At 38.6% G+C, this 24,711-nt stretch overlaps 1 protein-coding gene across 8 annotated transcripts in view; it reads right to left on the reverse strand.

Moving 5' to 3' along the window:
- Positions 1 to 873: 873 nt before the first annotated feature.
- Positions 874 to 24,711, reverse strand: part of LOC124062994 (solute carrier family 41 member 3-like) — a 29,099-nt gene continuing 5,261 nt past the window's right edge. For 7 of the 8 annotated variants that reach the window (XM_046396162.1, XM_046396165.1, XM_046396160.1 and 4 more), the window contains 9 exons: positions 16,567 to 16,674; positions 15,510 to 15,581; positions 14,772 to 14,916; positions 12,094 to 12,240; positions 11,164 to 11,308; positions 11,006 to 11,085; positions 7,021 to 7,155; positions 5,779 to 5,927; positions 874 to 4,656 (listed from right to left, as the gene is read on the reverse strand). In XM_046396162.1, the coding sequence (XP_046252118.1) occupies positions 4,483 to 4,656; positions 5,779 to 5,927; positions 7,021 to 7,155; positions 11,006 to 11,085; positions 11,164 to 11,308; positions 12,094 to 12,240; positions 14,772 to 14,916; positions 15,510 to 15,581; positions 16,567 to 16,674 (1,155 nt within the window). In that variant the 3' untranslated portion in view covers positions 874 to 4,482. Of the gene's footprint in view, positions 4,657 to 5,778; positions 5,928 to 7,020; positions 7,156 to 11,005; positions 11,086 to 11,163; positions 11,309 to 12,093; positions 12,241 to 14,771; positions 14,917 to 15,509; positions 15,582 to 16,566; positions 16,675 to 19,395; positions 23,348 to 24,711 lie in introns of those variants that run through there. The other variant, XM_046396168.1, reaches the window with a different exon arrangement.

Below are 24,711 nucleotides of genomic sequence, written 5' to 3' on the forward strand. Positions count from 1 at the left end.
TTTGATACAGTGTTCATAGTGGAATAGAGACATTCTGAACAGAGCTGCTGTGTGTTTATTTGTTTTCATAGCCTGTTCTGCACATGTCTGCTTTCAACATGGCAGCCTGGAATGAAAAAAAAAAGCCCTTTCTCATATTACAGTTAACAGTACATTAAATGTGTTTGTGTTTTAAGGTGAGAAATAGGCAACACAGAACAGAATTTCATCAGCACTGCTCATAGCAGATAGCTAACGGGACACTAAATTATGGTTCTGAAAACATTATAAGCCACAAATAGACAACACTGTCTCATTATTCATATTTAATCAGGACTGCCTAATTTTACGGTTCGATCTGGATTTGGCTTGTGTTGAATTGTAGATTATCCAGTTGTGATAAAGTGACAGCTTTAATTAATATTCACTCAGACTCAAAAATGTATTGATTAGATTTTGGTTGTGACAAAACACATTTTGGGCTATAACTCAACATTTCACACAAATGTATAATAGGATAAAATGATGACAGTTTATATCCCAAAGGTCAACTCTACTGTGATCTCTGTCCTTTATTCTACACTATAACTCAGGAAAAGAGGAGAAATTGTGGCCATATTTCACATTTGACATCGGATACTGAATTGGTGACACTCATCTTGGATGTTTTTAATCAACAACACCAAATGTGACAAAGTCCAACAGAAATTGTCTTAATGAATTGTCATGTACATGAAGCATGTTACTTTAACATCCACTGAGGCCTCCACTCAAGATGAAAAATAGTGGCAGACAAAAAGATCAAATTTGTGTGGACCTTCCACAATTAATACTTGACAGAAACAAATGTAATTTTTTTGATAGATTTAGGTGATGATGACAAAACAACACAGATTTCATTATGTTGTTGGTTTTTATTAAAATATAACTGTTCATAGCCACAGTATTACAGTAACGCTCACCAAACATTTGTCACATATTGTAATTTCACGCTTGCACACACGCAAGACAAAACATACCGTAAGTGTGGAAGCTCAAGTGACAGTGAATACAGCAAGATTAGAAAATAAAGACTTTTTAAAAGCCCCTAAAGTTGTAATGTGGCAGTGTCAACATTGAAGTACAGTACAAAGTTTGCCTACAGAAGGTAAAAGAGAAAGGACTGTTGCAACACTTAAATAACGCCACTATTCTTTGGACATTGACATGGCTGTAAATGAGGCTTTTGATAAGACAGCTGACATTAAGTTTTTGTTTTTTTCAAGGCAACTTTGACTACTGTTAAAACAAAAGTGCAAGTTTGCAAATAGCAAACCATCACTTGCCATCACTTTCTTACATACTGAATATTGCTGGATGATAACCTATTTTTTTCAATGGAACAGTTTGACATTTTGTGATGAGAGGATCAATATCACTCTGTCTGTAAGCGAAGCTACAGCCATGAGGCAGTTAGCTTAGCTTAGCATAATGTCTTAAACAAGTCATCACATGAAACCTGTGATGAAAAACAAAAACAAGGAATTAAATATCAATGGGATTTTGAAAGTAAAACTCAGAAAAACCACAGAACCCGAGGAACCGGTTTCAATGTCCAGCTCTTTGTCAGTCATGTTTAAAATTTTGACAATGAAGTAGATAAAGATATTTCCTAGAAAACCAAACTCCTCTGTTAATTTTACATTATTATTATAAATCCAAATTTAGTCTTAAATTAACTATCCAAATATCCATATATTTATTTAACACCTCTAGAAACCGACATTTAACTAGACACTTAACCAACAAATGAGTCAAGGACTTGAATCTGGTCATTAATCTGGACAAACATCAGATGGGAGTCAAAATAATTCTAGAAATACAAGATTATGCATTTTTTTTTAAAGGTTATTACTACATTCATTGTTATCTATGCAAATGTGATCAATGCAATTTATAACGATGATAATTTGATCAGCCCTATTGATTAAAATACACTTATGTGCTGGTACAACACAACCTTACATACAGTAAGATACAGACAGAGTAAGCTCAGTTGAAATTGATTGAACAGTACATATCTAAATTTCATTACCTTCAAGTGTAGAAAGTGTCACAATAAAAGCTTTAAGCAAAACATTACTAACTCTGAAATACCTTACAGGTTTTTTTTTAGAAATGCATCATGTTCCAGTGCTTATGAGGTTCATCTTTAAAAAAAAAACAAAAACAGATGTTCCATGTGACTACACACACATTTTCTTTTATGGTGTTAATTTGAGAAATTGTGTAAATCTTTGAGATGAAGCTCATATATGCATATATGCACTTGCAAGAAACGCAAGTCTGATAGAACGGATAGAGAGCTAGCCTGTGTATTTTAGACTGTATGTATTCTAAATACTTTGGGTTTTACAGGGTTTTTTTTAACCAGACTAATTGTAAGCTTTTTTGTATTCATGTAATATGTGCATGTATATGCACTCAGTGCTGTGATGATGAGGTTGTATGGTTTGACAATGAACAGTAAGGCTTTGTGAACCCTCCATTAAAGGGAATTTTGGTATGAAGTACCAAGATCCTCTGCAGCTACAGTCAATGTAAACACATGAGCCTGGGCTGATGGGTGAATACAAGTCTTCTGCAGTTCTTCAGTTTTCTGCTGTTGGTTCTGGTGGCAGCACATAATTCACAACAAATAAAATATTGCAAATATATACATTTAGATTGCTATACAAATAGTGACACGTGTAGACACATTTTGTGCACATCACAGTGCTTTAGAACACGACTGTGTAAGTGGGCCTTCTTCTGGTACTACTTCTGGTACGATACAGAATTTAAAAAAACCTTCTCATTGCTTTTAATTAATACTGTTTTTTACTGTTGGTTTGCGACTGCTGTGTTAATGGCACTGCATGTACCTACTGAATTTGCAATGAAAAGTAATACATCATCTGCATATTAGACATTGTGGAGACATTGTGAAGACAGATCCTATTCCAACCCTCAAAGGGAAACCCGGACACTTCAGGAAGTATGCTTATTTGCCTTCTTGTAGAGAGCAAAATGAAAAGACTGACTGCAATGTACATGTTTGTACGCTAAGTATGAAGTTAAAGCCAATAGCCAGCAAACTTAGCTTGGGCTGGAAATGGGGAAACAGCTAACCTGGCATTGTGAAGAAAAAAAAATCAAGCAGAATCTGCATACAAGCACTAACTAATGCTATTTAAAGTTTGTTCAGTTCATACAAAGTGACTCTCGGGGTCTTAAGCTGCAAAATGCTCAGTGACTCAAAAGTGACAGGTACAGGGTTATGGATGTACAAGTATGAGAATGATATCTACAGTATCTTCTCATCTAACTCTCGCAAGCAAATATTTTGTATGAGTTTTTTTCCACTGGTCAGGGCAAACCTTTAATTCTAAGTATGCCAATAAATCACTTCACAGAACAGATTCTGGATACAAACATAATTTATAACTGTCAAGAGTTGCTTGTGGATACCTTTCGTCCTGCAGTCAACAATAGTTATGTTTGGCATCTCATTTCACTAAAAAATGGTTCTCAAACAAACAAAGTGAACAAATCTCACTGAAATAAATGCTTTTAATTTCTCATAGTGAATTTGCACCTTTTACACAAAATCAGTTTCCACTAATGGGAGCACTGTTCTCTGCATCACGGCACTGTCAAATCAAAGGTGAGCCCACTGATCATGGCAGATACCACAGTGACTACTGCACTTCTAATTATGCTGTTTCCACTGGGCAGCCAAGGCATTTGTCCTTGTAACAATACCTCAAAATGAATTTTCAGAAATCATTATGAATAGACAGGTACGCTGCACCAATAATAATAGAGATTTAAGTTTTTTCATGAGATAACAAAACTGAGTGTTATAGGTACTTGACCTGATTTCTGATGAAAACTAATTCCAGTTAGTGTACTACTACATCAACCTCCACAATAACTAGTATTTATGCATAGTACAGCCCACCCAAATATGGACTACTTTAAGTCTGTTTGTTCTATCCACAACTTCAAACAAATGTTCACAAGCAGACCACCTGTTCAGTCTTGCTGCCACAATACAGAGTTGCTACATATTCATCTGATGAAGTCAAAGAGATGAGCTGAGAGACAAGCACAGAGCCACCAAACTCATATTTAATTAGTGCAGAACACTAAAAGATGAACTGATAGAAAGGAATGATGAATGATCAATATGCTGTAGTAGATGCTCTGAAGGACAGGGAAATAAAACATCCAGATTGGTTGGACATGATCAGGCAGCAAACCCTTCACCCAGAAGCATGAGTGTAAATGGGTGGTGCCACCTGTGCCATCTCTCCATCATTGTAAAAGTTACAATTTGAGGCAGACAGACTCCTCAGTATGAACTGGCGCAATGGTAACCATCAGAAAATGCTTTACTGTCCGATCAAAAGCATCTCTGTAACAAAATTGGTGCGACAAGACAGTGGCTGGCTTAATGTTCAATGTTAAAAGGGAAAAGATTCAGAGACCCAGGCTCTGAACCAATGAGACGCAGCGGAAGCAGAGGGCCAGAAAGCCGGTGCCCAACAGGTCCCCCAGGGCAGTCAGGTAGGGGATGGAGAAGTTGTCAGGGTCCAGACTCCGTCTCCACATCACACGGATGATGAGGTCAGCAACATAAAGGAGAATGGACACCTAAAGGGAGAAGATAACTGAGCTGACAAAGCTTTCTTTAAGAAAAAAAAAAGAAGATATAACTTTTTGGCATAAACTTATCATCATAAAAACTGTGATTGTATGGTATAAAGGCTATAGAAAAATGACACCATCTGCCTTTATACTGGCTCGCTGCAAGCCTTGCTTTCACGTTGGTATACTGATTTTTTCAGAGAAAAACGAGCTCTTGATTTACGGCAAAAGGAAACACGTCTGCCAGTGCACAGCCAAAACAGGAACAGGATTAGTTTTTCCTGGTAGAAATCCCCAGGTAACAGTATTTCTAAACACTACCCTGCAAAAAAAGAAACCCCACTGACAGGGCAAGTGGAAGAGGGATAGCAACAGAAACCGAGGTAAAACAGACAAGCATTCACTCACTGGAGAGAGCTCTGTTGTGATCTACCCTGTCAGCGTGTTTCCCCTTATCCTCGGCAGTTCAAAACTGACAATGACCTCAGCTTTATCATGATGTATATGTATATGTGAGTTTTCTCTGCAACCTCTGATATTTTGTATGTGCGTATGTTTTAATTGTCATAAATCATAAATCATAAATCAGGCGAGTGATTTCAATAGCAGCTTCCTCTGAATCTTCCAAGCAGTCAAGTCTGAGTTATATGAACCTCACAGAGATTATGGACATTGCCGTGGGAATCAACATATTAATTTGTGCAATAGTACTAACAATATCATCAAAAATAATAAGTCTCAGTTTTGCACAGCATAATGTTGTTGAGAAAGGTCAGAAAGGTGACCGTGGCAGGAGTGCGGTGTACTTTTGATTCTGTCCAGGAACAAATCTTCATCTCAGGGAGCTGCTGAAACACCAACACCTGGCGCAGGTTAGTTCACAGTTAGGTAACAGGTGGCAGCAGCCATTTTTATCAGACTGTACAAAGCCTTACCTTCTGATGACTGGTTCACAGGGTTTGTATCAGAGTGTCATGTGAAACTTCAGGGCCAACTGAGGGCCACTAAGTTTGTGAATCACTCAGCATTTACTACCACTAACAGGAATCTAAAAATTATTTTGTTGGTTGTAAAAAGGCAACATGAAAACATCTCACAAAATGGGTGTATGAAACTACATTAGTTTACCTGTAGCAGAGCGGCACACAGGTAGCAGATGGTGAAGGCTACAGAGATGGGCGCCTCATCTCCCTGCAGCAGAGAGATGGCGTAGAGGAAGACCAGGTGACCGGGAATAACCAGCATCAGGAGCACCCGTGCTGACTTGGAGTTCACCCCTGGGAGACACAGAGAAGAGATTCAGCTTGGTAAACAGGTAGGCCACTTCATTTTACTAGCATTATCTCTTTACGCACAGTTTTTCCACACTGTTCACTCAGTTCTGTCTGCTGTATTTTGGTGTTCAAAAACTTTTCAGTTGTTTTACACATTTGACTAGTTTGACTAGTACTGTATCTTACTGTACTGTGCATGTAAACAACATGTCTCAGTCTCAGGAACATGGATGAAAACCGAGAATCCTGAATATGCATATCACATCCCAGATAGGATCAAAACGAGGTTAATAACACACATGTAATCACACTCAATCACACTGTCCAGAATCCAGCTCCTGTTTAACAAGTTTCTAATCCAGGTCAGTTCCTCTCTATTCTCAAGAGGGAGATCAACTCCCAAAAAAAAGCTCTCCTTGGTTATCAAAATTGATATCCACTATATTTTTTGGCCACTTTGGGATTGCAGAAGCAGCTGAAATGTGTTGTAAGCCCAAAATGAACTCTCATTTAGCTCTGTTTTGTTCTACAAAAAAGCTCATCTGAAAATTTAGGCCTACATAAATGTTTGGCTCTTTAGCTGCAAAATGCTCCATTAGGTCCATTAAGTTCACCAACTAGTCATTAACTTTGTTTGCACCCGTACTGCACAGCGGGTCTGCTTTTTTAACTGAAAACTGCTGCTTAATGCAGCTGAAAATGACCCCGATGAGAGTGGTGAGATGGAAACAAAGCTGGACACAGAGTTAGACACTCAGCTCCATAGTGCTGTGGGCAACTGCAGAGTCAAGTGTTTACACATTACACACAGTAATTTCATGTATTCTTCAAATAAAAAATATCGATTAGCGCAGCCTCAAAGAGGTACTGTGGAGTAAAATGTGTAAATGTATTATAATTGCATAATGCAGTAAATGCAGATGCTTTCCGGAGATGTTTGCTTCAGAAAGGTTGGTTAATTTTGACACTGGCTATATTGGGATTTAACTTTGTTCTTCAGTCACCCTTCTTGTGATTCATCATGGGCTTTGGATAAATACAGAGGGTTCCTGTGTTTATAGAAGCCAAGGTCTGCATAGCAGCATGGCAGTGTTACCTGAGGAAAAGAAGGTGATGCAGGGATTGGGCCAGTGCTGCCTCATCTTGTAGGGCAGCACCCCTGGGATGGACCAGAAGTGCAGGTAGGTTGAGATCCTACTGGCCTGGATGGCCACCAAGTTACCACCCACTCCTAAACCGGGGAAGGAAAGACACACTGACTGAATGTGTGAGTGAATGAGCAAATATACTGAGAGGAGCGTACAAAGCAGAGTATCCACTTCAGGCAGAAAAAAACCCAGCAAATCAGACCAAGAGTTATTGTTTTCCCATACGGACTGATATCTGATACCGATTTGATATTGAATCAACAGACACAAAGTTCTTTCTCACAACAGCTTTAGAATCAGTTACGCTTCATCTCTTTCATAGCTGCCCGCACACAAATTAAGCCAGGTAATGACAAAGGCTTGGCTCTGCCCTGAGCCAGCCTGGGTTTACAGAGAGACGGGTCCAGCTTAATAAACCACACACGCCAAAGAACAAGCTAAAAGCTGGCCAGTGGAGTCACAGCATTAGAAAGAAAGGCAAGATGAACACAAATAAAAGCTCCACCTGATATCTCTCAGACACAAGAGCAGCAACACGTGCATACAGACAGAAAGTCATCCTCATGCAGCCATATGGTCTCAACAGTGAAATATGATTCCGCTTGTGCAGAACATTAAGTGCCTTTCCTGAAAAGAGAACTTATTTCTGACTGATTTCGTGTCAAGATATCAAACTTAAAGCGGTTCCATATGTTTCGTGCTTCACAGAATCAAAAAATCTCACAGAGGTTAAACATGAGAGATATAAGATAAGATTTTATCCTCTCCTTCTGGTCTGAGTTGAGACCTTTTAATAATTTCTTCACAGCCATGTTTTGAGTGCAGAACAACAACCAGGTCCCACTGGTTTTCAAAGCCTATTATTATTTTCTTGTTGACAGAGGTATCTCTGCCTAATTCGGTTACATCAAACACCTTATGAGTATTTACCTCAAAAAATGGCACAGATGTTCTTTTGTGAGATGGAAAAGACTTAAGGGAACTTTTAGAAAAACGTAATACTGGTTTATATGCAAGCCAGCGAGGGAAAAAGGGAAATTCAAACCAGATTGGAGAATTTATGTGGTGGTGGTGCAAAGACAGGGAAAGGGAGGGAGATTATGAAACAGCAGGAAGATGGGCAGAGGCAAAATGAGAAACAGTGACAGTGAGAGTCCAGGCTTATTAAAGGCTGTGCCAGGACACTGGGTGTGCACCATTAGTGGTTTATATCAACTTCTCTCCTTTACTGCATGTGTCACTTTGCAGCCAAACCACTCATTCAGAAGACTGCTTCTTCTCTTTTGCCTCCACTTCTCCATGTCTCAGTCTATTTTTCATCATTCTTAAACAGCATTATGAGGTGTGCAAATCAGTTTTTTATGTGTATAAAGTAACTACAAACCATCAGAGTTTCATTCTCTGATTTCTATGGTTGATTAGGACTTTTACACGGAGAAAAAAAACTGCATGCAAACCCAAGAAACCGTCAGGGATGCATCAAACGAAGTTGATGACATTCACCACTTGAAGATTTTGGTCATTTTTGAAATGATGAGTCATTGACATCAGAAATGGACAAAAACTGGCTTCTCCTTTTTAATCGGCAACCATTTTTACAGCTCAACTGCCTTAGTCTAGCATTAGTTCAATGAGTCAGAAGCACAGTCTGCAGTTGACTTCTTTATGCTTCAAGCTGACTGTAAAACAAGAAACCTATAAAGGGAATCCTAGATATGAACTCCATGGCTACAAACATGAAATAATGCTAAAATGAGGGTAATGCGAAACGTCCAAGGTGCCTTTGCAAAGCCCAAAAGACAACTTCCACTTGAGCCACTGTTAACCCTGATGGACTCTCACAAGCAATGCAGAAGTATCCACTGTTGTACAAGCATTCTTCATTCATTGTTATCTGGAGCTTATTAGTTCTAGCAATCAAAGTAGGATAATCAAAAATATACGCTCCGACCGGCTTTTCATTATAACATAACCCTGCTTGGATGTTGAGGTTACACACCTGGATAAACAAGACTGAGGTCAGATTTATGCTTTATTAGTTAGGATATATAACTTTTAACATTTAACAGTTAGTTGGATAGGCTAAAGTGTGCAGCTGATGTATGGGAGTGTTCCTTTGGCAAAAGGTCTAACTGAGTCCTTAAACTGGTATATCAACCTGCTGACGAGCTGTGAAACATGGGTTAGCATGTAACGTTAATGCTACTCATTCCTCACTCTTTGGGAAGGCTGTGTAATCTGTTCTGCAGGGTACTGTAAACTTCTGTGTAAAATGGAACTCGAGAGTGATTCATCAAAGCAGTCTGATGCACCACATGATGGCCTTGGTCGTCCTGAAATAGCTGGTGTTTCTGAGAATGTTCCAGTGGTTTTAAGGCTTCATTTCCAGGACATTTTGGCAGCTCTGCATGTTTTAGCTCATTAACTGTAAATCAGGTATACTGTATTATTAGAACCAAGCATTTTCCAAAGTGTCACATATGATTTTAGACTAGTTTCCTTACAGATTGCCACTGGTTTCACTTCGTTTCACACTGGCAATCAACCTGAAAAAAAAGAATGTTTTATTGCCAATTTTAAACTGCATGTTACACAGGCAGTAACTTTTTGGACCACTTTGACAGCACTGAACGAGAGCTTTTTTTCTGTTGTTTAATGCTTCAAACTAAAATACTGAGGTTCAGCCCTCCGTGAAGCACCAGCCACAGCTTCAGAGTCGCTTGCTGCAAGGACACTTTTCGATACAAGAAATAACAAAATTGACATCATCCTTTCAGTTACATCATTGTATGCCTGTCTGTGCTACATTTCCTGTTAACACTGCTCTTGAAAGCTATGCCTGACATTATTTAACTCCTTAAACCTCACCTGCATTACAAATTAGCTACTGTATACAACTATACGACCAGATAGAGAAAAGATGTTAAAGATGAAAAAAAATCAGCTGCCAAGTAGGAAGGAAATCAGTCCAATAAGTCATTTGGTGAAGTTGAGGTATGTTGTTGGGGATTATTGATGCACTCAGCACCAAATCTCAGTAAAATCGGAGAGAAAAGCATTCCTATTCTGTTCTGAGAGCTGGACTGCGCTGTCAACTCAGTGTTTAATATGCTGCTCAGGTACACGCAAGAAGCAAGAGAAGAACACAACCTGTACCTCCACATAACTTGTGATCCAGGAACAGGTTTGAATACATGACCACGTATATGAGACTGAATATTGTTATCACATCAACTGATCATTAGATGATCCAGTAAGTAATAAGGTATAGTTTGCTTGCCTCCATTTAGACTTCAAACTGCTGACAAGTTGTCATTACATCTCTAGTCATGTTCCTTAAACACTCCCTACACATCAGTCATATGTGTTTGGATTCACCTGTGCTCTGCTGAGCCTTTTGCATTCAGCTTGGAATCATACAGGCAGCAAGCTGATAGTACAACCTTGATTCCTAAAATGTCGGGACGCTGTGTAACAAGTTAAAAAAACCCCAGCAAAAACACACAAACAAACAAACAAAAAATAAGATCATCAGATGTGTTTACCAATAATGATTTTATATGGTGTTCCTGAGCCCATGTATTAATATCTTTAACACAATCATGTGTTTCACAAAGTGGTGAACCTCGCACCATCGTTGCTTGTGAACGACTGAGCCTTTCATACCCAATCATAATACTGTCACCTGTTACCACTAAACCTGTTCACAACTATTTCCTTTTGCCTTCTTTTGCTCCTGGCCCAACTTGTTTGAAATATGTTGCTGGCATCAATTTTGGATTAAGCATATATTTACAAAAAAATCAATGAAGTTGATGAGGTAAAAGATTACATTTTCCCTCTGGACACCAACATCCAATAAATAACTAACATGCTAATGAAACAGTTTGATTACTCTTTGTGGCATTCAGCTGTAAAGCTCTATGAGCTTACCATTAATGACGGGTGTAAAGACAGCCATGCCCTCAAAGTTGGGATCACTCACTGTCTTGTCCAGTATAAGGCCTCCAAAACTGGAAATCGCAAACACAGAGGGATTAAGAGTCTTAATTACATAAGAATGAATAATTAAAAGGTGTTAGTGTGCATACCTGCTAATAGACATGGCTACGATAACAGGCTGCCACCCTGAGCGTAGAACCTCCTTGATTTGAGGGCTCTGTTGGGCCACCACCACCCACACTGGGATCAGAGCCAGGAAGATGAGACACACCAGGGGGGACAGGTACCACATATCTATGGGACAGGAACAGGCAAGAAATAGATTAACATCCTCAAATATTCTTTATTGAGCTTCACCTAAAACAGGGCTGCAAATAGTGATTATTTTCATTATCGATATAACCCGACAATTATTTTCACAATTAATCCATTAATCGATAAATACTTGACCAAATTCTTTTCAGTTCAAACCATTAACATTATCCATTTGTTTTAACATTTTCGTGTTTAAAAAAAGGAGACAAACTCTGCGTTTGGTTCAAGTTTCAGCATATAAAGTACACACCAAATATTTATAAATACACCCATGTAGAAATCCTCCCACACAACAGTGAAATTAGAGCCAAGAGGCTCACACACACTTAAACATACTTGCCCTAGAACAGATGATACGGTGGCCACTTACATAACACAGCCAGAAAAAATTCAGCCGAGTGAGATAGTGTGAATACCAGGAGATGCAGTATGAACGCGCACATACAAGCATGCTGCACTGTTGTACTTTGTATCACACCATAACAAGCTGTCTGAGAAAATAAACATTTTGCTGCCATCTTGTGTTCTGGTTACTAGCATGACAGGCTCAAATAAGGACTTTGAGTTATAATCAGAATCTTGTGTCACATTTGCCTTATTATCATGGTATAACCACATCATAACATTGTTCTCACCACTTCATAACACAGACATTCAAAGTGTCCAGATGTGGGTGCACAAAGTCTACAAGGGGGCACACACAGATCAGCTGATTTAGTCTAGCTGATCTCCCTCCTGACTTCTGTGTTACTGTATTTCCTCACCTATATATTCATAGAGGGTGCTGCTAACCCCAGCCAGCAGGGACAAGGTGATCAAATCACCCAGACTAGCAGCGATGGGCGTGGCCACGTTGTCAGGGTTGATCCCCACCTTCCTGGAGCCGATAATAACTCCAATCATCACCAAGCCTGCAGAAACAGCAGAGAAATGACTGAGAAAAGTCTGAAAGGACAGAAACAGAAACTAGGACGACGGACAAAGAAGTTATCATGATGACTCCAAAGGGAAAAGTATACAGAAAGATATAATTCATTGTGTTCTGGATCAGGCTTTTAACACAGCCTAACAAAAATTCTCTATGCCAATAAAGACAATTTCCAGAACATCAGCCGGTGTCACAGAATGACAGCTTCCTGGAAAAAAGACTTACACAAGTTGCATCTAGAACTGAGCAAAATAAGAAAACTAATTTATAGAGCAATGTTAGAGATGGTACAGGGAGGAGAGGAAAACTGGAAAGAGGTTACTCTTCAATGAGATATGACTCAAGACATTAGCAAAAAATAAAATCAGAGGAAATTAACGTCCTTCATTTATTAAACCTCCTAAACTCTAGAGTAATTACGGTGTGATTATATGCATGTTACATGAGAAGAAAGAATGATACGGGGCACCTGCTGCTACATGAAAAACCTGATTAGCCTGTCAGATGAACTGGACTGACTGATGGTGTCGGTTGTCGTGATTAAAAAAATACATTAACCAAAGTGACAAGTATTTTTTAATTTCTACAGAAATATTACTGTGACATTGTAGAAATGACTGCCAAGAGATAGATTAGAAAATAGATTTTGTCTTTTGTTTGCGAAGCCGGAGCCATGAGACAGTTAGCTTAGCTTAGCACAAAGACTAAGGGTGGGGGGGGCACCTAGCTGAGTTTGTTCAAAGGTAAAAAAATTTAAAAAAAAATGTGTTGCCTTTAAAGTTCACTAATCTGGAAAGCTGTGGCTGCCTTTGTGCTAAGCTAAGATAAATATCTCATGGTTCCATCTTCATTTTTAAAGGTAGCTTTGGTATTGTTTCAGCTTCAATTTTGTATCCAGGTGACAAATGGGGGGACAACGGCTTTGGAATTTGTCCCGTACTGAGCTATTAGTGTTAGTGACAGTCACAGAACAGGCTGCAGTGTAATCCATCCAGACATCTGTGCACCACCGATGTATGTCCTCTAAAAAGGCTTTTTGCCACTGTCAGGCTCATACTGTTATTCTAAGAGCCTGACCACCTTATGGAAAAGATTCCTGTAAAGACAGAGCTTTTTCTTAAAGAGTGAAATCCTTTTTTCTTCAACCAGAAACAGCTGCCTTCACTCTCACCATGACCACCAGACTCCATTTGGAGAAACAGCAATTTTATTGTCATAAAACACTGGGCGGCATTAATAAATAAATCCTTAAACCACATTAAATGTGAAAATATCAGGAAAGAGACAAGAGGAAAGGCAGATATCAAGGAAGCAGCAGGGAAAACAGAGCGCAGAGCCAGAGTATTTTCACATCCAATATGGTAAATTAAGGGTTTATTTCCACCAATCCAGAGTTGAAGAAATGCCCAGCTGCCCGCAGGGATTACATTGCTGCCCATTTTCCAGCGGCAGCAGTCTAGCTCAATACCGGACCAATTACAAAAACTGTTGCCCACATTAGTCACTTGGATCCAAAAACATGGAAAAATAAAGAAGTTGCGCTTTAACAGACTAATATGAGAGTGGTATCATCTAACACTTAAGTATGATAAACAAAAACATATCCTAAAATGCCAAACTATTCCTTTTATGCAAAGGAAGTTTAGCTAACTGGATCTACAAGACACATAGGAAAGGAAAGACATAAGGGTTGACCAATGAACAAGACAGTTCTGAACAAGACACTGTCTCTTTTGTGTCACTGGGTCTACATATAAAATAGCTTGATGAACATTACACACAACAGCTGTGTGTATAAATGCCAATTTTTCTTGGTTGATAACCTTGAAAATCATATTATAAGTGATTTAATATCTGAGCTCCATGCCACCTGTTTGTTTGGCAGTCATGTCCTGTTAAATGTGTGTGTTGCAAATCTGCCATTGGATTCTGATTGACTGACTTTGATTGATTGACCTTTTTTTTTTACATTTATATTGCATTTATTTTATACATTTTGCTCAGTGTAGTTCATAATAAATCTAGAACACGAGCATCAGTTAACAAGTACAGTTTTCTCAACAGCGCATCAGACTGAAAACTCTTAATGAGAAGAGCCAAACTAACTAAATTCTTACCTTTAAACAATCTGACACAAGTGACAGTTGCATAAATTGTACATTTTTCTTACTGCTGAGAATTAAATTACTCTGCTTTGACGAAAATCAGTAACTGGTTGATAACATCATTTGGTAATGAGCATTTGATAATTATGAAATTAAGCAAAACAAATTACAACATATAAGCTATTGAAGCATTTTATTAAACCTTTTGTGAGATGTGTCTCGCATTCAATGTGTCTTAATTTGAAATATTTTCATTTTTATGCAAGGCGAGATTCTGAGACCATATTAACTATTATAACATTTTGCATGAAAAGCTTTACAAAGTGACAAGTGAAACTTGGTGGTAAAAACTGAGCCAGTTTTATACAACTCCTAATGCAAAACAATGTCATCATCCCTGGTTACTTACCTAAGGAAAGAGCAGCTACAAAGGCAGTGGTGATGCTGCTGGCACAGAGAACAGCAGCCTGGTCCAGTTCAACGCCCCCTCTAGAAATTGCCCCTAAACACACGGCTGCCACTGCTGCGAGGAAGCCCACCACTGTCGCCTGAACCTGCAGAAAATGGAGAGACACTTTGGAACATGGGGTTCAACATGGGTAGAACAACGAGCAGGTCATACAATACAGTGACATTAACACAGAGTTGGAATTAACAATTATTTTCATGACTGATTAATATGATGATTGTTTTCTTGATTAAATAGTTAATAGTGTAGTATATAAAACATGTTGAGAAAACAGAGAAAAGCAGTAGGTTTGGCAAATATGATTTGACAAATTAATGAACTGATTCAGCAGTAATTCGTCGGAAAAAAATTAAGCTTTTTGCAAACAAGAATGTGAGACATCTCAGAGTACAAGGCATTAACTTAGTTAATATTAAATATTGATAATAAATATAAAAAAATAATATACAGTTGTCAGTAGGAACTTCTTTGAACTTGTTTGGACAGGACTCCACTGACACCATAGCTGAGATACACAGTACAGTATATATGACATCTATCCTGCTAAACACAAAACACATTAGATAAAAGAGTACCACAAACACATAAACAAAGTATCCAAAATTATTAGATGTTATTTTCTTCTTTTCGTGTAAACTCAACACAGTCTACTATGTGACTATGCAGTAATTATGTTACCTGTATAAGAGCCAGATTGCTGCACACCATGGTCCACTGCTTATTAGGATCATCCATTTGGCCCGTGTTGGCCTACAAACATGGAGATACCACCAATTTCAGTCGTTTAAGTTATAGAGGTATTACAAAATTAACGATGCTGGGTGATATGAACCTACGTAATACAGCTGAGGAAGGAGTGTGGAGCTAACATGGGCTCTTCAATTTTTATTCAGTGCAAGTCCCATTGCAGTATTGAACAATGTTATTTCACATTACTGATTTTCCTCATATGATGCAGGGCATATCTAGTGGCTACTGGTAGGTACAAGGGAAGAAGTGCAGATAATAAGGCAGTATAACATACTGGAAGGATCAGGTAGTTACTACGCATAAAATAGGGATAGCATTAGACCAAGAAACATCAGTACCGTTCCTCAGTTTTATAGCTAGTATTATCTTCTTCCTCATGTTTTGGTCCACAGCAAAATGTAACATGCTAACGAGAGCTCCAATATCTGCACTGTTATCACTATTAACCCCCATTTGTCCATAGTAACAGTAACATGACAGTTGTTGTAATGTAATGTAGTTGCTCTACCAGTCTTATTCCCTATAGCCTCCTTCTCAGGTAAAGGTACTCAGTGCTAATGTATAATACTGCATGTACAAAAGAGTCCATTTTAAAAAGCTGTCTGATCATATGACTGCATGGGTTTCTTTCATTCTTTCTTTCTACTGTGGCATTGTCAATGTCATGTCCCCCACATTTCAGCAATGAAGTTGATCTTGAAAATCTAAGGAAGTACCTAAAAAATTTAACAGGCAGTATTACACATGATTATGCCAAAATGACTTCAAAAACCAAATTTGAAACTAATGGTATGATATAATATCAAACGATTTAAAAGTTACATTCTCCTCAGTGTGGCTTTGTACTATATACAAATTGTATGGTACATTTCAACTGGAGGGCAGACACAGTGTAATATCGTTCAACAACATGAAGAATGTTGTCGGGTTCTGAAAGAAATTCTGTATGAGAACATTCAAATATTTTCCACCCAGCCCTGCTTACAGCGGTTGAGAGGCGAGCCGCCAGGGTCATCTCCAGATTTCCTTTGAGTCCAACCAGTGCAGGCACCAGGATGAACACCTCTGTAATGACCTTAAACACTTCCCAGTGCTGGAACACACACACACACATTGGAAATTATACATTGGATAAACACTTGCACAGCATTGCACAAATACACAAAACACACAGAGAAATTCACTTTTCTTAATCTTAATAGTGGCATAATTCTGTTCTAAAAAAAAAAGAATCTCAGCTTTACTGCCAGCCCAGAAGAACCCTCTGAACCTTGCACCTTACTGATGCACTTAAATAAGCACATCACATATTCGCGACTAACCCAGTAGCCTACTTTTCCTGTTTCCAGATCTCTGAGCATCGTGTGACACCACGCCATACCACACAGGTTCAGTGGGTTTAGAAGACGCACAGTTCACACAGTCTGTCTCATATTTTCTGACTACAACTAGACTTGGCAGGACCAAGACTGTTTGATCTTTAAATAGATTCACATATAAAAGAACAATGCCGCTGTCAAAAACAGAGTAAAGTGGAGCAGGAGAAAGCAGAGAGGGAATTACAGACAAGAGATGGGACTGACAGGCCAGAAAAGGAAAGAGGGAAAAGGAAGCAAAAAAGAGCGAGATAATATGTTTTGATATAAATACATTTCTAAGGGGAAACAAAAGTACAAATATCATCAGTGATTCAGTTAAAGTTGTAACGAGAGAATGCTGGTGGAGCAGTGACAGAAACTGACCACATACAGTTCAGTCCACAAGCCTGTGCACATTGTAGAATCCAAAGACAATACACTGTTTTGTTATTGGAGCAAATGTGTCCTTGTATGAACTTGACAAAATTCCTTCTTAAAGAAAGTACAGTTGTCTTTAGATCTAAGAACTAAGAAAGGAAAATGGTTCAGCTATCTACATATGCCTCTGAGCTAACCTGATCAGAAAAAGCAGCAAATAAGAAGTTGGAATTGGAGCCAGTGAATGTTTCACATTTCTGCTTGAAAAATGACTGAAACAATTCAACAGTTATCAAAATAACTGGCAGCTAATTCTCTTTCGATCGAATAATCATTTAATGTACTAATAACTGCAACTATAGCTTAAAGCTACCAGCTCAACGGCCCATGGTTGAGTCAGGTGGCAAATTTAGATTTTTTTTAGACAGTAGAAACCACAGCTAAAAGTTAAATTACATTAAAACTGAGTGTTGGTGGATTTAACAATAAACCAACAATAAACCAATTTAAACATTAATGTGCTTACCTCACTGCTAGAAGTTTTGTATGCTAATTTTTTTTGTTTAGATCAATTGCTTCAATTTGTAACAAAAAGTACAGTAGACAAATTCATTTATCTTAGAATATGAATAATAAACCTGAGGTGAGGACAAATGAAATAAACTGAATTAGAAACTACCTTGAGTCACACAAGGTACAGTAAGAGCTTGGGGGTGACGTTAGCTGTTAGCAGACTGCTTATACAGCTGCAACAGCATCAAGCACAATGAAAAAAGACAACAGTAAAGCTAAGTAAACATGCTAATTAGCTTGTTTGCTCACCCAAAGTCACGAAATAAAGAAAATTACTGAACGCCATTCAAATTTTTTCAATATTGTGACTTTAGTGCCTGCTTGATCAGCTATTTATGATGCATTTGTGCTTCAGTTGCTTCAATAGCAGCAAGTAGGGAGGGTGGGAGGAAGGGGAGGTGATGATGAGGTTTAAACGTGCTAAAGAAGACCAAGAGGATGGACTTGCTGTGTGGTTGTCTGTTATACACATTGCTCTCAGGGTCTGTACTGGTGGTTCTGGCTGACAGCTGTCATGCTGGGAGCCTATCCTGGGACATGGCCCATTTCCTCGGTAATACTGCTGCTACTGTGGTTTCAGTGTGGTGGGCTAAAAGACAAGTGCTGCTCTAATTCTCTCAGGAGAAAAAAAACTGTGGTAACACTAATCATATAATAATACCATAATATTCCTGCTTTGATTCAACTGATTTGACACAGAATTACTGACATTCACTCTTACTTGAATAGAGAATAGAGATTATTGTATCATCAAAATGTGCACATATTTATTTTCAGAACAGTTCAAGCTATATTTTAGCTAATGCAATTCTATGTGAAACCAAGTTATCAAAGTTTCTTAAACCTCCCCTCTCTCTGGCGTCCTTTCGTCCACCTACTTATTAAATTAACTGTTCACTTTTATCCGAAAGCACTCCTTTCCCTCCCACATATCAATCTGATTTCTAAATCTAAGAAAGGTGGATATTCCACCAGGTTTCATCTGTTGAACAGTAAAGAGCACTGTCAGTTGGGAAGCAGGACAGTTCACCACCCAAATCTTTACATTCATCCATCCTACCATGATAAACTGTTTACGTCAAGTCAGTCCATCCAAACATTCACCCATCCACCCATAGGGTTGGGAAGAACCTCAGCATTTTTACAGTATTAACTAAAATGTGTCCATAGTACAGAGTATCAAAAACTGTTGAGGATGAAAAGCTGGCAGCAAACATATGGTCAGATTCATGCTCTTCTTCATATGGACTATGGACTGGACATTTTACCATTGCCTTTGAGTTACAAAGAACTTGAAAAAACTATTTAAAACATCCTGTCTTAAGAGGAAAGAGGAAAAAGATGGCTTTGAAATACTCAATGTACACATTCTGAGTGGATCACTGGGGAATAAATAGGGCACGACCTAAAACATGACTCTTTGTTCAGATCCAAACTGTAAAAAGCAAATCATCAACCTCTAAAAAATTTGTTCCACAAATGGCTTTTCTGAGATATTTTCATACTTGTATAAGGTCCATAACAATACCAGCGGAGACCATTCCAAGTCCTGACACCAGGTATGGCACGATAACCTGAGCAGCAATGAGCCAGGAGCTCTCTGGCAGGAACCCATGTTCTGATCGAGTCAACTTCCATGTCACGCCACGTAATTTCTTGCCCTGGTAGCGTAGCTCCAGCTCCAGACGAGTCACCACCATGTTGAACAAGAGGTTAAGCACTTTCTTTAATGTACAGTTATCCCATCATACGTGTGACTACATTCCAAACGTAGATGAAAACTCAACTTCTGATGTGTCCAAATAAACTTGGTTTGAATTTCACCTGTCCTAAAATGTCAGCAGGGTGAATACTGAAGAACAAAAATGATCAACTGCTGTGGTCCTTGGTCTAAAAAGAACCAGGGTAAATGTTTTAAGCCATCACTGAGGACTTTTCCTGCAGAGGTGAAATCTGGATTTGTAAATGCACGCTTGTCCTGTTCACGAGAGATTCCAAAGAAGTGACAGGCTTTTCTTCAGTCATTCTCGACAATGACAAAGTATAACAATCAGCTTATATTAGCACTTTTTATTTATGAAGAACATTGAAGAATTGTGCAATTAACTACTGTCATGTCTTCAGATGTTCTGATGAGAAAATCAAGTGAAACAAGACACTGTCACTTAATTTTCCATTTGTTCCCATGAATTATCTGTTTTGCCAGCATAAACTAAAAGGCCTTAACTTGAGGGCAATGGAGCATGACATCTTTCGCCCTGTGGTGAGTCAGCAGTGATGAGGTATCCATTTGTCAGCACATTCATTAACACCACTTCTTACTCATAGATCACAATCTTGATTTACAGGCACAGATGCACCACATCTGTTGTCCAAATCTGGGTTGTTTTTAACCAGTCTCCCAAGTAAAGGTAAGATGGCTTTGATATCCACACACAAGCTGAAGGGAATGAACCTGACAACGAAGAGTTCAAATTTCAAGATTTCTGAACCACTTCAGAATCCATTTGATTGAGTTCAAAGTCTTTCGAAAGGAGTTTAGTGTTCATTGGTTCAAGTTCTCAATCCATCTGATCCAGAGTGAAATCTGCTTGACCTCCAATGTTAAGGCACAGCTGTATCCCGCAAATGATAGTAATGCTGTGACAGCTGAATGATTGACAACAACGAGATGAAAATGAAAAATAGTCCAAGAGGTCTTGAGAGTTAAAAGCAGCAGTATTCCGTTATGTCTTCGTCAATCCAGCTCCTATTTTGACAGGGTTGAAGAGGAAAACAAAAAGAGCAGCGAGATGCCAATAAGAGGTCCACTGTTAAGCTGCTGCAGCAGCCGGCTTCTGGCAGGCTAGGGTGCTCCTTTCCTCCTGTCAGCATCAGGGTAGTCCTGCTCCCTCTGCTCAGCTCTGCTGTGACGTAGCAGAGAAAGAGGCAGGGCTGTCTGCGCTGCCCGACATACAGAATCATGAGGGAAAAGACTGCTTAGCATTAATCCTCCTGCTATTTCTTGCTGCGTGTCTGCCTCTAATTCTACCTCCCTCTTTTCATGTGACATCCCGCTTTCTGCGTCGGCCGGTCTCACTGCGTTTCCACCTCTCTCATCCCTCTTTTTCGAATCTCTCTCTTTCCACGTCGTGACTCATTCTTTCTCTCCTTCCATTCCCTCCATCTCTACCTCCAATCCACCTGCTATATCTGGACTGAGGTCCTGTTGTTGGCCCTGGTACTATATCGTTGTTCTTTAAAACCAAACAAACATGTACTGTATAGTGTGACAAAAACATCAAGCTTCCCTGAACTAAAATATTAATATCAGAACACTTCTCAGGTCACCAGAATCTGCAAATCACTTCTTTTCTCATACATGCAAACATCCTTTTACAAAACTGTCACTTGCTCTTTTGAGTGGTACTTAATATTTTCCTTATGATTACCAAATCATTAAATTCATTTCCACCTCAGCAGTATACTTTTGCATCTTAAGTGGTTTTAAAATGGTGTTTCAGTATTACTTTCTTCTACTTCTACCTCTCTCTTCAAATATGGATGTATCAAAGATTCTCTTTCTCAGAATATCCAGGGGTACTTAAAGGGGTAATGTAGTAATTTATTATTATACTTTCATATAGTTTGTGACTCAAAGGAGAGTTTAGGAAAAAAGCTGGATCCTACATTACCAATGTCATCACCAGCGTTATTTCTTTAGACCTGGAAAAGCTCCTCGAGAGCCACAGAGTATACAACAGTTTTTAAAGACCTTACATCTCATCCAGACCCAATAGGTATGCTTTTGCAGGTGATGCACAAAGCCTTTCTGCCACAAAAGCTTTCAAACACATGGCGAACATGAAGTGGCACTTTCACACAAAGTGGTTAGGCTTAGGGAAAGATTGGTAATGTGTGCTTTGTTTCTCATTGGATGTGAACTCCAGTCTCCATGGTGAATGTCATGCATATGATCTGGATGAGAGGTAAAGGAATGTGCCAAAATGGGAGTATTTCACAACCTGGTAATGAAACCAGGCTTGAAAATTCTGTACAACATATTGGAAATATAGTCACAGAAAAGACATCAAAATAAAAAGGTATAATCTAAAACACTTAGCTTTCAATGAAATTTAGTCCTGTTTGAAAAAACAGCACAACAGTTCTGTGCCATTGTTAGTCAAAACACAAAATCCAGAAGCCTCTGCTACATGAAATTTATTTCACCTGAATTCATTTCATTGAATCCTTACATTGAGTATCAAATTTTTATTTGATGGTGTATTTTATGTGATAGCAATGCAGGAAATCACGACCTGCAAGTTTGTGGATTTATGACTATAAGCTATCAGGAAGGAGTTAAACTGCAATATAGAACACATTCACATTCTACCTGTGCAGACTGTAAAATGTTTATATGGGCTAATTTCATCTCTCAGGCGGTGCATTTACAGACCATGATTTACTCAAGCATGTCTGCTTTCGCTGTCAGGTGTTACATTCACTTCTCATCTGCCACTATAGAAATGCCAAAGCAAGAGTCTAATATATACACTATATGTACAAAGGTACTGTGACACCTGACAATTACATAAACAGGGACTATAATGACACTGGTTTCTAAATAGACAACTATAATCTAAATAGCTAACCAACAGGCCCAAACTGTTGTCACAAAGTTGGAAGCATAGCATTGTCCAAAATGTCTTGGTGTGCTGAAACATAAAGATTTCCCTTCACTGGAAGGAATAAACCAAGCCCAACCCTGAAAACAGGCCCCGTAAAGAGGTGTATCAGGATACGTTATCTATATACTGTATATACTTTCAAGGTAATATAGAGACAGTCAGGTCAGGCAGCAGTTCTACCTCCAGTCTTGTCTACATTGTTTTGTTGCTCCTTCTAGTCCTTCATTTGCATTCTAAACCTCTGATGCATGAATTCTGCAGAGCTGGAAACCGATTCAACAAAACAACAACACTCAACAACTAAATCTTTTAAGGCATTTATACATCAGTGCAATAAAAATGAATGAATGAATGAATTTGTCAGACAGACTTTTCAAAGAAGTTTGTGCCATCACCTCCAGTCTACCTGTGGACTCTCAGTAGCGATGAGATGTACCCACTACTTGATGCACCACTGCACTGGTCAGGTTGAGGCACCAAAACGGCTTGTTTAGGATCAGGGAAAGATCTCAGGATCTCAGATGTTTCTTGCAGTGGTATTTCAGACTACAGCTGAACCCATCTCAAGACAACACCTGAAGCTGTACAGGGGGACCAGTGTAAAATGTCCAGTTGTGATTGGTCCAGACCTCACACATGATAGCAGCCCCAGAAATGTTGGTTTCAACTTTGTTTTAGAAAGGGAAACTTGGTTTAAGTCTTTTGCATATTTAGGGTGACACTGACTATGATTTTATTTTTCATTATACCTAAAAAAAACATTGTGTTGGATGAACTGTCATAACTGGTGTTTTAGAAGTGGGGCAAAAAAATATGAAGAAAGAAACTCCTGTTATACACAAAGTTGCTGAACCATCAAATAAGGCACAAAACCTGCTGACAATATGGAAACATGCTTGTTGTGGGGCTCCATTTCAAAATCATTTCACTACTGTACAGTAATGATTGAGTTTTGTTGTTTTTGTGTTGTTCTTTCATTTTCTTTTTCTTCTACCATTTGATAAAATACAGTTTGAGATCAGATTACTGTAATATCATTAAAGATCTTCTAACTACATTCTAACCCTTCATTCACATGTTTGGTGAGGTTTTATTATATTATTATATTATTTCTTGTAACCCTTTTTTCTTAAGTTACTTGTCTTTGCAGTAACCATTATGTTTGATCTGACCTCATGAAACAACCCTACAACCATGTATATTCTGTGATTTTGTTGTTCTGTTCTGTACATGTGACATTTATCACATTCCTGTCCACCTTGGGAGATGGATCCCTCCTCTGTGGCTCTTCTTGGGTTTCTTCCATTTTTATCTTGTTACAGGGTTTTTCTTCACTCAAATCGAGGGTCTCAGAGGGTGTCGTACACTGTACAGACAGTAAAGCTTCCTGAGGCATTGTGATTTTAGGCTACAAGACTGAATCAGCTACATTTATGTCAGCCCTGTTACAACTGTCAGTTTCAATCCTGCTTCTGAGAGACCAGTTGTCATAAAATACTTGCAAGTTAATAACATCCCATCAGCTTCAGCTGTAATAATTAACAAATATTAGCGTGTTAACACACTAGATGGTGATGATAAGATAAGATTCCTTTATTGTCCAACAGTGGGGAAATTCACATTGTGAATTACCATTACCATTGAACATCCATCCATCCATCCATTTTCTATACCGCTTATCCGTCAGGGTCGCGGTGGAGCTGGAGCCTATCCCAGCTGACTACAGGCGAGAGGCGGGGTTCACCCTGGACTGGTCGCCAGTCAATCGCAGTGCCCATTACCATTGAACATGGTAAACATATATTTTTTTCAACAACATATTAGCCTTGTCATTGTATTAGCATGCTAACACTGACATTAACGTCAAAGTACAGCTGTACCTTAGTTCAGTTTCACTGAGCTTCCAGCATGACCTCGACGTCTTTTAGTCTTTAGTTTTCATGAATATTCATGAAGAAATTGTATTTAGTTTTTTTATTTTATTTTATAAAATATATATTTTAAATAAATATATATATTTAAATATATTTATTTGTGTGCTGTGTGTGTGTTGTGTGTGTGTGTTTTTAAAATCCATCTATCAACCATTTTTCTGGAAGACTTTGGATTTGTGGGAGGAACCCGGAGCACCCTGAGATAACACTACTGTCA

Source organism: Scatophagus argus, chromosome 8 (assembly GCF_020382885.2).
Source record: "Scatophagus argus isolate fScaArg1 chromosome 8, fScaArg1.pri, whole genome shotgun sequence".
Lineage (NCBI taxonomy): Eukaryota > Metazoa > Chordata > Actinopteri > Scatophagidae > Scatophagus > Scatophagus argus.